The sequence below is a fragment of the Cynocephalus volans genome, chromosome 9, assembly GCF_027409185.1.
Source record: "Cynocephalus volans isolate mCynVol1 chromosome 9, mCynVol1.pri, whole genome shotgun sequence".
Classification (NCBI taxonomy): Eukaryota; Metazoa; Chordata; class Mammalia; order Dermoptera; family Cynocephalidae; genus Cynocephalus; species Cynocephalus volans.
The window spans coordinates 6,297,543-6,312,005 of NC_084468.1; the positions used below are offsets into that span (position 1 = coordinate 6,297,543).

Consider the following 14,463-nt stretch of genomic DNA (forward strand, 5'->3'; position numbering starts at 1 on the left):
CAATTAGATTGCTGAGGTCAAATCCCTGCTCAACCACTTACCAGCTGTGTGAAGTGGACTCAGTTTCCTCATCTGGGAAGTGAGAATAGTAGTACTTAGGCATGAAATACTCTTCGCTCAGTGCTGTAGGCCCAGAGAAGACACCCAAGTGCAATGTGTCTTATTACTCTCTGTGTCTGGCTGGGTTTTGATCATTTTGCAGACTTAGGGAAATGTCTTGCTGCTCCTTATCCCTGTGCCAGTCTTCTGTCCTTTGTGAGTGTGAGAGCTCCTGAGGGTTGGGGCAAAGGCTGATTTATCCATGAACTTCAGCACCTGTCCTGGCGCTCGGAGCTCTGGGGAACCCCGCAGGTGGAAGTATGTGCATGGATGACAGATGAGTGACCGAGTGGGTGAAATTTAGCTTCCTTTCTCGGGGCAGTACGTTGCTCTGATAACCCTTTACCCTCTGGGTCTAGAACGCACTTTCAAAGTCCTCGTTTCTTGTTCTTGCGTAATTTTCCTATAAGCCTCTTACGGGTAGGGAGGTTAAAGTTGTTAATCCCTGTGCTTCTTTTTCTGCATATTTTCTTCTGAATGGAAAAGTAATAGTTTGAATGTTTTGAATGTTTAGAAAGATGTTTTCCTGAATTTTCATTAGGCATATTGTCTCAATTTTTTTTAAAAACAGGAGGATGTAGAAGAGTTAATGGACTTTTTCCAGGCTAGCAAAAGGTATCATCTAAGTAAAAGATTTGGCCACAGGGAGTACCTGGTCCAGAACCTACAGTCGTCAGAGACACGTGGGCAAAGCCTCCTGAGCACTGCCGCAGCGCAGCTGACGCATCTCATCCAGAAGCACGAGAGGTAAGACTGGACCTGGCCCTGCGATGCCCACGAACCGGGGGCCCAAGCATTGCTCGCTGGAGACCGTCTACTTCTGTTCATTCATCCTCTGCACTGGTGGCTTCTCACTTATTTCTGAAGAAGAATTCTCTAGTTGTAAAAATCCTTTGCATTGTAGAATTTTAAAAGCATACCCGACGGTTGAGACAACAGTATAATGAACGCCTTGTGCCCGTCATTCAGCTTCAGCAGGAGTTAACCTGCAGACCAGTTTGATAGAGCCGTACGTCCCACTCTGGATCATGTTGAAACAAATCTCCAACATTTTCTGGAGAAATCAATGACGGGGCACCTGTCGACCCTGTGTTGGGAGATTTCACTTCTCTTTGGGCTCTACATTCACCTTTGGCATTAAGCATAAATACAGAGATGCTTGTCTTGGCTTCCAAATAGTTTTTCTCAGCAGTGCCCGGGGTACCGTGTGGTCGGGTAGGTGGTGGTGGTGCAGGGTTCTCCTAAGTGCAGTCCTCGCCTCTCTATGGTCCTTCTTTTCAGCCATTCTCTGAGGCGCCTTAATCCTAAACAGGGAAAGTTATTCTGTTTAGGTTACAAGGAGCTCTAAACTGAATAGGGACGTGACTATAAAGTTGGCTTTCTTACAACAATCCGTAACTTTATGAATGGGTTCTGTGACTTAGGTAATTTTATTAGGACTTTGCAGCTCTCCTGCTCTGTTTAATGAGAATTCTGTAAGGTGCAAATTACGCGAGCACTCCTCACCTAAATATTGTAATGAATTTATCAGCACAGTTTTCTTGACATTCCTGATTAATTTGCACTCAAGCAAAAGAAACAGTCCTTGCCTTGACTTGAAGTACCCAAAGGCTGGTAGTACTACTGCGAGCACTTACCAGGGAAGGGTGCCTTACTTTTTACTTTTAAACTCTATCTTAAAAGGCCGGCACAGACTTATATTTCTAAAGCATGGGTTTACTATTTATTCCTTTACCTATGCATTCCTTCAAGAAGCCCTCCATGGAGGGTCTACCTTGTGCTAAACTAGGGACCCAACCCAGGAATGCAGACAGACCAGGAATAATAGTGGTGATGTTGGTAGTAGGGTGTACTAGTGAGGGTTCTTGAGAGACACAAAACCAATAAGATATATATAAGTAGATTTATTATAGGAATTGGCTCATGGGATTATGGAGGCTGAGAAATCCCACTACCTGCCATCTGCGAGCAGGAGACCCAGGAGAGTGGCAAGTGTGAAGGCCTGAGGACCGGGGGAGCCAACGGTGTGAATGCCATCCTTAGTGCAGGAGAAGATGAGATGAGATGTCCCACCTTAAGCTGCAAGGCAGAAAAGAAGGGGCACATTCCTCCTTCCTCCACCTTCTTGTTCTGTTCAGGGCTTTGCCATTTTGGATGATACCCACCCACATTAGGGAGGGCCACCAGCTTTGCTGAGTCCACCGGTTCAAATGCTGGTCTGTTTGGAAACAACATAAACACCATCACAGACACAGAAATAATGTTTAATCTGGGCCATTCAGGTTGACACATAAAATTAATTATGTCTTTGACTTTATCCTCTATTCCTGACACCAGAAACTCCTAATCTATCATCTCCTCTTGGAAAACTCTGTCTGGACCACAGTGATCCCCTCAAATATTACTTTGTCTTGCCAATTTCTGCCCTAACAGGTTATTCTCTCCTGGTATTGAGCTTTCTCTGCCTGTCTCTAATGACACTGACCTTACTCCGCTAGTATTACAGTAATGTCTTTGCCGCCCATTCTCCTGCTCCTGCTCGAGGATAAAGATTTTTCTGATTTAAACCTAACTAATATGGAGATAAATGTTCATCCACAACAGTCACCCTAAAGGTGAGCTTAGAGAATGCACTAGCTGACTTTTGTCTTTTCCATCTAGAGCGGGGTACTTGGATGAAGACCAAGTGGAAATGCTATTGGAGCGGGTTCAGACAGAAGTCTTTGCTACAAAACAGAAGTTGGACAATGACTTAAAGCAGGAAAAGAAAAAGCTCCACCAAAAATTAATAATTAAGAGAAGACGAGAGTTGCTGCAAAAGGTATACAAGACATTATACTATTGTTATAATCCGAGCGAGAATCACACCAAGGACGACTCCAGCCTGAGAATTTTAAGAGTTTATTTTCGGCAGCCGGGACTGCATCAGCCAATTGAAGATGCAGCCCCGAAAAACGGTTTACTTTCGGTTTTTAAAAGCAGATACCGTTCCAGCCAATGCAAGCAAGCCAGCAGTACATAAGCTAATTCTGCGGTTAGCCGGCTCCTTCTGCCCTTTTCCCACACAAGCAGCCTAAGCGGCAGGTTTACACAAAGTGGAGGTTTACATAAAATGGTGGTTCTGTTGCTTGGAACATTCCCCACTGGTTTTCATTATATAACCGAATCTTTGGTTAGGATAGGATATCTGGGACATCTTCCTCTGCTCACTGGTCATAATGAGACCTTAATACCAAAAGTTTTACCGAAGCGATTTGGTCTTGTATGAACTTGGTTAAACAGTTAATAACACAGGGAGCTAGCATAAGCAAAATTATTAAAGTGATGATAGGAGCTAGTAAGGGGTATAACCACCCTTTGAGAGAAAGGAAGGGCCAGGTTTCTTGATTTAAGGCCTCTTGTCTTTTTCTCAGTTGTTCTTGTAAATCTTTAATTTTGTTTTTTCCTACTCCAGACTGATTTACATAAAAGCAACATTCTTCTTGGAGGAAGAGGCACAGGCCTCCCTGTTTGGCCGTCAGGAGGTCTAAACCCCGTCTAATCTGAAGTACTGCATCAGCCAATGAATCCATTTGGGATTGTAGGAGCAGGATGGACTCTCCCACTTGGGTGAAGTCTTGAATCATTTGTTGAGTTAAGTCTCTATATACAGTCAGAGAGGTGGCTATTCCTCCTGCTCCCTGACTGCCCCTGAGGCGGTACCGAGAACTGCCAATATTGGTACGAGTGGGATGGCTTGTTTGGGCCTTGCATATGCTTGTCCAATAAGGGGAATGGGCACCTCTGTGTCTCCTGGTATAATGTCTATATTAGGGAAAAGTAGTGCGAGGGTGCAGATTCCTGTCCAGTTTGCTGGTAAACATTTATAAATTTGATTACCACATATTATGGAAGCATTTTATAGCAGGGCACCTTTGGCCTTTGGCCTGAGTATAATTAGCACATTTGCCTACTGGGACCTGTCCCACCTTAGTAGTGCCCGTGGAAGAGTTCCAACACATTTCTGCTGGGAAAAATAAAGATACCCCTGTAAGGACAGATATCGTGGCAGCATTTGGGGGTGCTGTGAAGTTCCATGAGCTGTCAGAGGTGTTGACTAAGGGGGCAGCAATTATACTGTTAAACTCTTGGCGGAGACACATCCAACAGCCCTGGGGGTAAGCACTGTGATTTTAGGCTTGAAATGAGCTGTTGAGCAAGTTTAGAACAAGGTTTTCTGTGTCTATATTTTTAAGGTTTGAGGAAAGTTTCAGTGGTTTGTAAACTGGGGCCTAGGATTGGAGGGCATGATAAACCTGTTGAACTCACTGCTGAGTTTGTTTTTTGTGGGCCTGATCTTGTACCCCTCTGATCTTGTACCCCTCTGATCTTGTATCCCGTCTGACATTCCATAGTGGGTCGTTTGGTCTAAGCAGGACTGTTTACCTACATCCGCTGAAGTCCATGGGCAATTAACCCCGCCCGTGGGCCTTTTCGTGGTAACCTCCCAGAACTTTCGTCCCGACGCCTGTTTTGACTGACATAAGCTAACTCCTTGGCTATTATAACATTGGGCCTGAGCATACGTATATGAGCAGAAAGCGGAAGATGAGGTCCCCGCTACCCCCAGTTGGAGACACATTTACACTTACAAGGTTGCAGCGAGTTAGCTTGTGGGCTTGGCAGAAAGGCCGGCAAAACGAGCGAGCCGAACACAAATTTGGGAATCATGGGTTGGGGGACTTCGTGAGTCTTATCTTTAAAGCGTTGTCCGATGTCTGGACTGTCCAAGTGTCCGTTGCTGGGTCAGATTGAGCCTCAGCGGGCACCGGTTTGACGTGGGTCCAGTGTGTCCAGGAGCTTTTTCCTGTTCCCTTAAGGGCAGATGGTGCGGTTAGGATCACTTGGTGTGGACATGTCCATCGGGCCTCAAGAGTACTGGAGGGATCTTTTTGACATATACTAGATCTCCGGGCTTGGAAGGGTGTAGTTCTGAGAGACTGGCGTCCTGCTTGGAGAAGAGTTATTAGATAATTGGAACTTATTTCTGAGGTCAGAAGATATCTGGTGGATCTGTTGTACCTGCCAAAGGAAATCCTGTTCGTCAAGCCCTGTTAGGTCTGGTGGCAGGGATTTTTTTAGGTAAAATCGGGGGTGGTCTTCCAAACAGGATTTCATAAGGTGTACATTTAGAGCGGTAAGGGGTATTTCTTACCCTTATGAGGGCAAAGGGAAGGAGTTCTACCCAGTTTTTGCCAGTTTCTGGGTGGAGTTTAGTTAAGGTTTCTTTTAGAGTTCTGTTCATCCGTTCTACCTGTCCTAGACGTTGGGGCCTATAGGCACAATGTGGCTTCCAAGGAACATTTAGGGCTTGGGAGATGAGTTGGGTGATTTTAGCTGTGAAAGCCGGGCCACTGTCAGACCCAATTGATAGGGGCAAGCCAAATCGTGGGACAATCTCTTGGAGGAGTTTTTTTTACTACTGTGTGGGCAGTTTCGGCCTTAGTAGGAAATGTCTCGACCCAACCAGAGTAAGTATCTATGAATACAAGTAAATACCTGTATCCGTATTTTCCAGGTTTAATTTCAGTAAAATCTGTTTCCCAGTGTTCTCCTGGACTCTGTCCCCGGTACTGGATTCTGACAACCTGTTTGTCCACCTTTTTTGTATTTACCTGGACGCATATGGGGCAATGCTGCACCACGGAGTTAACTGTCTCTTTCATTTTATGGAATTTGTATCCGGTCTGGAGTAATTCTGATAATTTAGTTGCTCCAAGATGGGTGGCCTGATGTAGCAGGGAAGTAACCTGAAACCCCATAGACTTTGGTAAAAAGGCTTTCCCATTGGGCAGGTTGAGCCAGCACCCATTTGAGTTTACATCGGCTCCCAGTGTTTGGGCCTCTTCAAGATCAGATGGGGAGTAGTTAGGTTGTCTTGGCAGCTGGGGTTCCGGTAAAAGTACAAGAGTGGGGGCAAATGTCCCCACTGGTTTTAGGGCAATTTCTTTGGCTGTACGATCAGCAAAATTGTTGCCTATGGCCTTGAGGGATTGACCCTTTTGTCGGGCTTTGCAGTGTATGACAGCTGGCCATTTGGGGAGCCATATAGCCTCTAACAGGGCTAAGATTTCTGCTTGATTTTTGATAGTATTTCCCCCAGAAGTTATTAGCCCCCTTTCTCTGTGTATGACCCCATGTACGTGGACAGTGGCAAAGGCATATCAGCTGTCAGTGTCAATGTTGACGACCTTATCCTTCCCGGCTCGGAGTGCCTCAGTTAGAGCTATCAACTCCGCCCATTGCGCTGAAGTTCCCGCCTCCAGGGACTGGGCCCATATTACCTTATAGGTGGTGACTACCGCCGCTCCTGCATAGCGTTGTCCTTCAAGGGTAAAACTGCTGCCATCAGTGAAGAGTGTCAGGTCAGCATCTTCCCAGGGAGTGTCCCTGAGATCCGGCCGGGTTCCATGAAGGCTGGACGGTATTTCTTCACAATCGTTGGGGAAGCAGTTCAGGTTCCAAGTCAGGCAGGAGGGTAGTGGGGTTCAGGGCCGTGGCGGGAGCAAATGTTATTCGCTGGGGGTCTAGCAATTGTGCTTGGTAATGAGTTAATCGAGCATCGGAGATCCATTTGCCAGGAGGGGACTTGAGTGATGTCTCTACTCCGTGCAGGGCGATTATTGATAAATCTTGTCCTAAGGTTAGCTTTTGGGCTTCCTTGGCTAGGGTGGCAGTTGCTACTATGGCTTGCAAACAGTTTGGCCACCCGGCTGCTACGGGGTCCAGTTTCTTGGATAGGTATGCTATGGGCCGTTTCCAGGGCCCCAAGGTTTGGGTTAATACTCCTTTAGCCACGCCGGATTTTTCTGAGATGAATAATTGGAATGGCTTTTCTAAATTTGGGAGAGCTAGGGCTGGGGCCTGTATTAGTTTTTCCTTCAACTGGGCAAAGGCCTTATCTTCCCTGTCTGTCCAGGTTATTTGTTCTTCCATTCCTTTAGAAGATTCATAAAGAGGCTGGGCGATCTCAGCAAAACCCAGAATCCATAATCTGCAATACCCTGCTGCTCCCAGGAATTCAGGAACCTGACGTTTTGAGGTAGGGCGAGGGATTTGGGTAATAGCCTTTACTCTATTGCCTGATAACTTCCATCGGCCTCTGGATAGTATGTAACCCAGATAGCTGACGGCTGGGCTGCATAATTGGGCCTTTTTAGCAGAGACCCGGTATCCTAGGATTTGTAGAGTCTTTAGCAGGTCTTTAGTGGCTTGGATACAGTCGAGTAGTTTTAGCAGCCAACAGAATGTCATCTACATATTGGAGCGTTAATACTTGGGGCTTCCATCTTACCTTGAAGTCGTGGAGATCTTGGCTCAGGGCTTCATCAAACAGAGTAGGAGAATTTTTAAATCCTTGGGGAAGTCTAGTCCAGGTTAGTAGTCCTGAGAAATGTCCCTCTGGATCAGTCCATTCAAAGGCAAAAATGGGTTGACTGGCCTCTGATAAAGGAATACTGAAGAAGGCATCTTGTAAGTCAATTACAGAGTATATTTGGTGGTCAGGTGGTAATTGGCTCAATAAGGTGTATGGGTTGGGGACAGTGGCATGAACCGTCTCTACCCGCTTGTTGACCTCTCGCGAGTCCAGAACCGGGCGGTAATCTTGTGTCCCTAGCTTTTGCACAGGTAGCAGGGGAGGGTTCCAACTGGATTTGCAAGGGATTAAAATTCCTTCTTATATTAATTTATTTATATGGGGGGCTATGCCTAAAAGTGCCTTTCAGTTGAGAGGATATTGTTTGATTCTGATGGGCGTTGCGGAACTAAGTAGTTGTACCACCACAGGAGGCCGATGTTTAGCCAAACCTGGGGGGTTGGTTTCAGCCCACACTCTGGGAATTTCAATTATTAAGGTCTTTAAAAGTTCAGTGTTGTTACCTGAGGGCTCTGACATCTCCTGTGTCGGGGGAAGCAGTTGGTATTCTTCCCCCAATGGGACGGGGGTGTGTGTTAAGAGTATGGTTGTGGACCTCCTGCCTAGCGTCAGACTAGCCACCTCAGGAGAAAATGTGATAGTTGCTCCCAGTTTGTGTAGCAGGTCCCGCCCTAATAGGGGGTAGGGGCAATCTGGCATCATTAAAAACGTGTGGGTAACAGTGCCTCTACCCAAGTCTGTCAGGCAGACTGTGGTCCAAGGGCAGAGACGGGTCTCCCCTGTTGCTCCCTGTACAGGGATGGCTGGCTTTGAGCTTGTCCCCATTGGCTTTTTCAGGACTGAGTATGTGGCTCCTGTATCCACTAGGAAGGAAACAAGTTGGCCCCCCACTTGTAAAGTTACCATTGGCTCCCGGGGGCCTTTATCTTTGGAGCCATAGGCCCGCCAGTCCTCTTGACATCATTGTAAAGTGGCCTTCTGTTGATCTTGTTGGCCTTCCCCTCGATGGTGTTGGGGAGCCCCTCTCCTTGGGCATTCATTTTTCCAGTGTCCCTTTTCCTTACAATAGGCACATTGGTCCTTGTCTAAGGGCCAACGTCCTTGGGTTGACACTCCTGGCTTGCGAGGTAAGCCAGGTCCATTGCCAGAGGCAGCCAGAAGAACCTTAGTTAATCTTTTGACTTGTTTTTCTTCTGGTGGGTCTTGATTGTTATAAACTTGCTGGGCAATTTCTACCAATTCAGAATGTACCTTTCCCTCAAACCCATCTAGCTTTTGTAATTTACGTTTTATGTCTGGGGCTGATTGGGTCACAAAGGCCAAATTAATAGCTTGCCTGTTTTCAGGTACCTTGGGGTCTGTAGGTGTATATGTCCTGTACACCTCTAGGAGGTGTTCCAGGAAGGCACTCGGGGATTCATCTGCCCATTGCACTGTCTTGGTTGCCTTAGATAAATTAGTGGGTTTGCAGGCCGTGGCACAGACACCCCTCAGAAGAACCTGTCGGTACTGGTCTAGAGACTCCTTACCTCTATCAGTATTGGGGTCCCAATAGGACACTTTAAGGGAAAAAGGACAGCCATCTGCTAGGGATCATCAGTGGGTAGCCTATTTGGGCCCAGGATTGAGTGTTGGGCTTCCCGCAGAATTCGTTCACATTCTTCGGAAGTAAAGAGGGTTTGTAAAAGCTGCTGACAATCATTCCATGTAGGCTGATGGGTATAACAGACAGATTCTAAAAGGGAAATGAGCCCCTGCGGCGGAGAAAGAGGGGTTCTGTTTTTTCCAATTATACAGATCACTCGTAGTGAATAGCACATAAACCACAAAGGGACCCTGTGGTAAGGGTGCTTGCCAAAGGGGAAGAAGAGAGGCAGGCTGAGGACTGGTAGGTGCAAGAGGGTGAAGAGGTGGAGGGAGAGGACACGGGCGAGTCTGGGGAGTAAAGTGTTCAAGACCGGGTGTGTGGGGGACAGAGGAGTTCAGAGACAGAGGGTGAAGGGTCAGGATTGGTAGGATAGGGTGGGGGATTGAAGACGTCCAGACTGTCAGGAGCGGCTGGAAGTACGTGAGATCTGGGACCAGGTTTCGGGGGCATTGATCCCCTTGAGTGGGCCAGGAGGATCGTATGGCACTCGCGAGGATTCTTAATCTCCTTTGACGTTCCTGTAAAACAACCTTTCAACCATTTAGGGGGGTCAGTAAGGACGTTGATCCAGACCTTTATGTAGGGGATTTGATTGGGGTGTCCGGGTTTACCAAAAATGGCTCTTCGGACAGCCTGAGCGGTCGGAAGGTCAAGAGTGCCGGCAGAGGGCCAGCCAACGTTGAAGACCAGCCACTCTAATGCACTAAATTTTTTGAGATTAAAAATATCCAGACGGCACCCATAATCAAGCCCCCGTTGTTCTGTATCAGAAAAGTATTTCAGAAAACAGTCAAGAACTGAGGAACAGGTTGATGTTGTCTGTCCCATGTTGCCCTGTAAAGCAGATTTTGGCCAAGCAGACAAACCACAAATAACAGCTAATGAAATGGTCACAAGGACATACATAACAAAGACACACAGAAAGGTTCCTACAACAACCCGATTTGGCCAACAAGGGAGGCCAGTCAGAGGATGTCTTGCAGAGTCCAGGGAGCCAGTGTAAACGGCTGCGTCCAGCCTGACCGCTAACTCCCATTACTTGGGTCGACCCACCTGATTCCTGAAGTGGCAGATCAAACCCGCCAGCGATGAGTGGGGCCGAGGAACATCTCTCGGGAGGTCCCCTTTGTTTGCTGCCGGCAGTCGATGCACAGTGCTGAAGCTCCTCAGCTAGAGTCCGGGGTAGATCTCAATGGGGCCTCCAAAATGTTATAACCCAAGCAAGAACCACACCAAGGACGACTCCAGCCTGAGAGGTTTAAGAGTTTATTTTTGACAGCCGGGGCTGCATCAGCCAATTAAAACTTTCGGTTTTTAAGCTTTGCAAGGCATGAACAGCCGATTGGCAGATACCGTTCCAGCCAATGCAAGCAAGCCAGCAGTACATAAGCTAATTCTGCGGTTAGCACAGCTCCCCTCCTCCTGCCCAAGCAGCCTAAGCGGCAGGTTTACACAAAATGGAGGTTTACATACAATGGTGGTACTGTTGCTTGTAACACTATTTTCTCTTTACATAATCACTTCTGAACACCCACTGAGTACCAGGTACTAAGCCAGGCATTGCCTTCAGATAGCTAGGATGGGCAGGGTGACTGCGCAAGTGAGATGTGCCGTCTACAGTTGACTGGTAGTGACTAATTAGAAGGCTGCATCGAGAAGGTAGCTATCCAGCCTCAGAACGGCAGAGGGACGTGGTATTGAGTATTTATCTAACACTGTATTGCATGTATTATATAAGATAACTTGTTTAATCTTTACATTAACCCTAAGAGAGAAACTACTGTTTTCTCCATTATTTTTTTTTTTATGAAGCTACTGAGGATTAGAGAACTATAATAACATGGTCAAGGTTAAATATCTAGTAAGTGGTGCACATGGCATTAAGCCCAGGCTTGTCTGCCTTTGGGCCTAAGCATTATCCTTGAAACCAACCTGCTCAGCTATCTGTCTGCCCTGAGACAGGAGAGACCAACACATAGATGCATAATGCATCACAACAGGCTCACCTCACGCTATGTGCGTGCACTTGAGTAGTGCAGAGGAGGGTATGACTCTTTCTGCTGGGGAAGGCTTTACAGAGCAGGTGCAGTGTGCACTGAGTCCTGGAGGATAAAGATGCATTTGATGTGTACAAGGCTGGGAAGGACATCACAGGCAGTCAGGAGGCATCTTGTTCCAAGGCAAAGTGCTAAGGCGAGAGTGTGCTGCTGTGTGTGGGAACTCTAAGAACATGATGAGGCTGGAATGTGCAGCGGGACAAGGGCGGCGGCTACAAGAGACCTGTCCGGGAAGCAGCGCCAAGGCAACGAGGGCCTGGGAGGCCAGGCTGAGGGCATGGGGAGCATAGAAGGGTTTTCAGGAGGAGAAAGAGATGTTGGATTTGGTATCGAGGAAGCTCTTGTGAGCACCTGTGGGAAGTACACAAAACCCATGGGAGGTCTAGCACTTGGCCAGGCGAGTGCTGACACCACGCCCTGAGCGCAGGGAGTCAGGAGATGCCAAGGATGTATGGGGCACACGGGACGCCGCCTAGGTACTTGGCTGGTACCATTCAACCTGATTGAATAGACTGTTTGGTACCATTCAGGAGGGAGGGGAGAGACGTAGAATAACTTTGAAGTTTGGTCAATAGGAACTCTACATTTTATTGCCAAGTTTTGGGCCCAGTAGAAAGCTGTGATTCTGACCTTGATCGTTGAAGTCTGTGCCATCCTTGACCATCACCCTATTCCTCTCTGAGTCACTGGTTAAAGGATCAAAACAATGGGGCCCAGGATGCCATTACACTGATGGTCTGGCCCGATGCAAGGTCAGCATCTAGAAGGGTGGATGGACTCCAGATCTTATGAGAGATTCTGGCAGTCTTCTGTGAATATTATTTCTTGCAGCTACTTTCGATCACTATTATGAGTGGCCCAGGATGAGAAATGAAGGCAAAAGTTTATGTTGTGTCTCCAGTGCTGAGGACATTGCCTGACACATAGCAGGTGCTCGATAAATGTTTGTAGAATGAACAAAGTGACATTCTCCGGTCACCAGGACCTGTGAACAAAAGGAAGACCATCTCATGTTCTCACAAGATAGAACCGAGACTATCTGAGGACTCACTGTTATAAATGACACGAGGAGGGGTATTTACACCTACTGCTCTTTCTCTCTGGAATGTTCTTTCCCCATTTTTTACCCCAATTAAGATAAGTCCTCATCTCTCAGGTCTCACTTAAATCTTTTTTCTTAAAAAGCCTTTGCTGGTCTCTTCATTTAAGTTGACTCTCAATGATCTCGGTTTTGTTTTTCCTTACAATATCAGATTTTCAGATACTATTTGCCTGGATATACGTGATAATTATAGCAGGCATTTATTGATGTGAACTCCACATCAGGCACTTTTCTAAGAGCCGTAAATGTATTAAGCAACTCATATAATCCTCATAACTACTCTGTGAGGTAGGTCCTATTGTAATCCCCATTATACAGATTAGGAAATAGAGGCACAGAGAAGGTAAGACACTTGCTTTGGGTCCCTCAGCTTGTGAATAGAGGAGCCAGGATTGAAACTCATGTGGTCTATCTGGGCTTTACCTACTCAATAAATGCATGTTCAATGAATGTTGAACGCATGAAATTTTCACTACATTTTATTTTATTCTCTTAAGGATAATTTTCAAAGCATGACATTTATTGTTGGGGAAAAGACTGTAAACCTTCTGTGCTTTCTGCAACAAACTTCCAGAGTGTTTTCCCAAAGGGCTGTACCCCCTAAGCCCCTCCCCACTTTAACTTTTCTTTCTAAAATTCCTGCCAGCACAAGGAGCAGCGAAAAGAGCAAATGTCCATTGGCGAAGCCTTCCGAGCCGCTGAAGACATTGCCCAGTACCTGTGCCAGTGGCGGAGCATGATGGGAGAGCACAGCACTGCCCTGGAGGAGCTGCAGGAGTGTCTGGATCAGGCGGCCCTGGACGACTTCAGGGCCCTGACCCTCTCACTGTCCGAGAAAGCCACTGAGGAGCTGCGGCGCCTGCAGAACTCAGCCATGACCCAGGAGCTGCTCAAGCGCAGCGTGCCCTGGCTCTTCCTGCAGCAGATCCTGGAGGAGCACAGCCAGGAGATGGTTGCCCGAACTGAACAGTTGGAGGGCGAGCAGCGGGACAGGGACCAGGAGGGCGTCCAGAGCGTGAGGCAGAGGCTGAAGGATGACGCACTGGAGGCCTCGATGGAGGAGCAGGTGGAGCTGAGACACTGGGAGCGCTTGGTCTTCATGTGAGTGTCCCCGCCTGTCCTGATCACCTCTTCTCCATCCCATTGGTGAGGGAGGGATTCCCACCCTGGGGTTAAGGGTATGGCCAAGCTTGTGACACCCAGCACTGATAGCGGTGTTGAGATCAACAGCGGCTTATTCTTTATATAAATTCACAGCACAGGGGAGGAGGACCCCACATGCCAAGCAGGGCCACACAGGGAAAGGAAGACTGTCTCATGTTCTCACAAAATAGAGCCGAGACTATCTGAGGACCCACTGTTATAAGTGACACCAGGAGGGACATTCACACCTACTGTTCTTTCCCACAGCCAGAGCTGTGGGAGGCAGGCTTTGTAGTAGTAAGAGGGTCAAGTGGCCCCTGATTCCCACAGGAGAATGAGATTGGCTCATTAGAATAATTTCACAGGCTGGCGGGGAGCTGAAACCTGCTACTCAGGGGTAAGCAGGAACTGCACCTATCCTCTTGATAAGAAGTGTCTGGCAAGGGGACCTCATCCGTGGGAGCAGAGTGGAGAGGGGAGCTTGTGGTCAGGCCATTCCAGGCTCTCCTGGTTGCACCAAATGTCAAGGTAGCACATGATATTAGGTCTTGGTTTTAGTTCTTACACCACATTTAATTGTCATTTCACCTGGCCCTTTTATTTACTGGCTCATTAACTGGGCTATTTAATTTTATTCCTAATTCAAGAACCATGTAATGACTTTCGCTTCTGAGCAAGATGTAGTAGACCACAGCTGACCAAGTCTCCTGCTTCAATAACTAGAAAATCATAGATAAATTGCACGATGTGGAGAGCTGTGGGAGCAATGAGGACTCGCTGGAGGCAGATTCCAGAGGGGCCAGTGTCCAGCAGTCCTTTATTTCCCGGCAACATTTCCCGGTTCCTGTGCCAATTGGGACTTGGCTCCCAAGAGGGGAGCCTTTAGCAGGGTAGTAGAGACCAGTGGAGCTTTTGGTGGTTGGTTAGGGCTGGCACATCAGACTGGAAACTGGAGGAGACCCAGATGCGGCCAGTGTGGAATGAGATGTGGGCAGTG

General features: G+C 47.4%; 1 protein-coding gene across 1 annotated transcript in view; it reads left to right on the forward strand.

Annotated features, from left to right (window-relative positions):
- Positions 1–14,463, forward strand: part of EVC2 (EvC ciliary complex subunit 2) — a 149,723-nt gene that overhangs the window by 82,731 nt on the left and 52,529 nt on the right. The window contains exons 12-14 of the mRNA XM_063108511.1: positions 671–846; positions 2,761–2,920; positions 12,970–13,424. Coding sequence (XP_062964581.1) covers positions 671–846; positions 2,761–2,920; positions 12,970–13,424 — 791 coding nt within the window. The remainder of the gene's footprint in view (positions 1–670; positions 847–2,760; positions 2,921–12,969; positions 13,425–14,463) is intronic.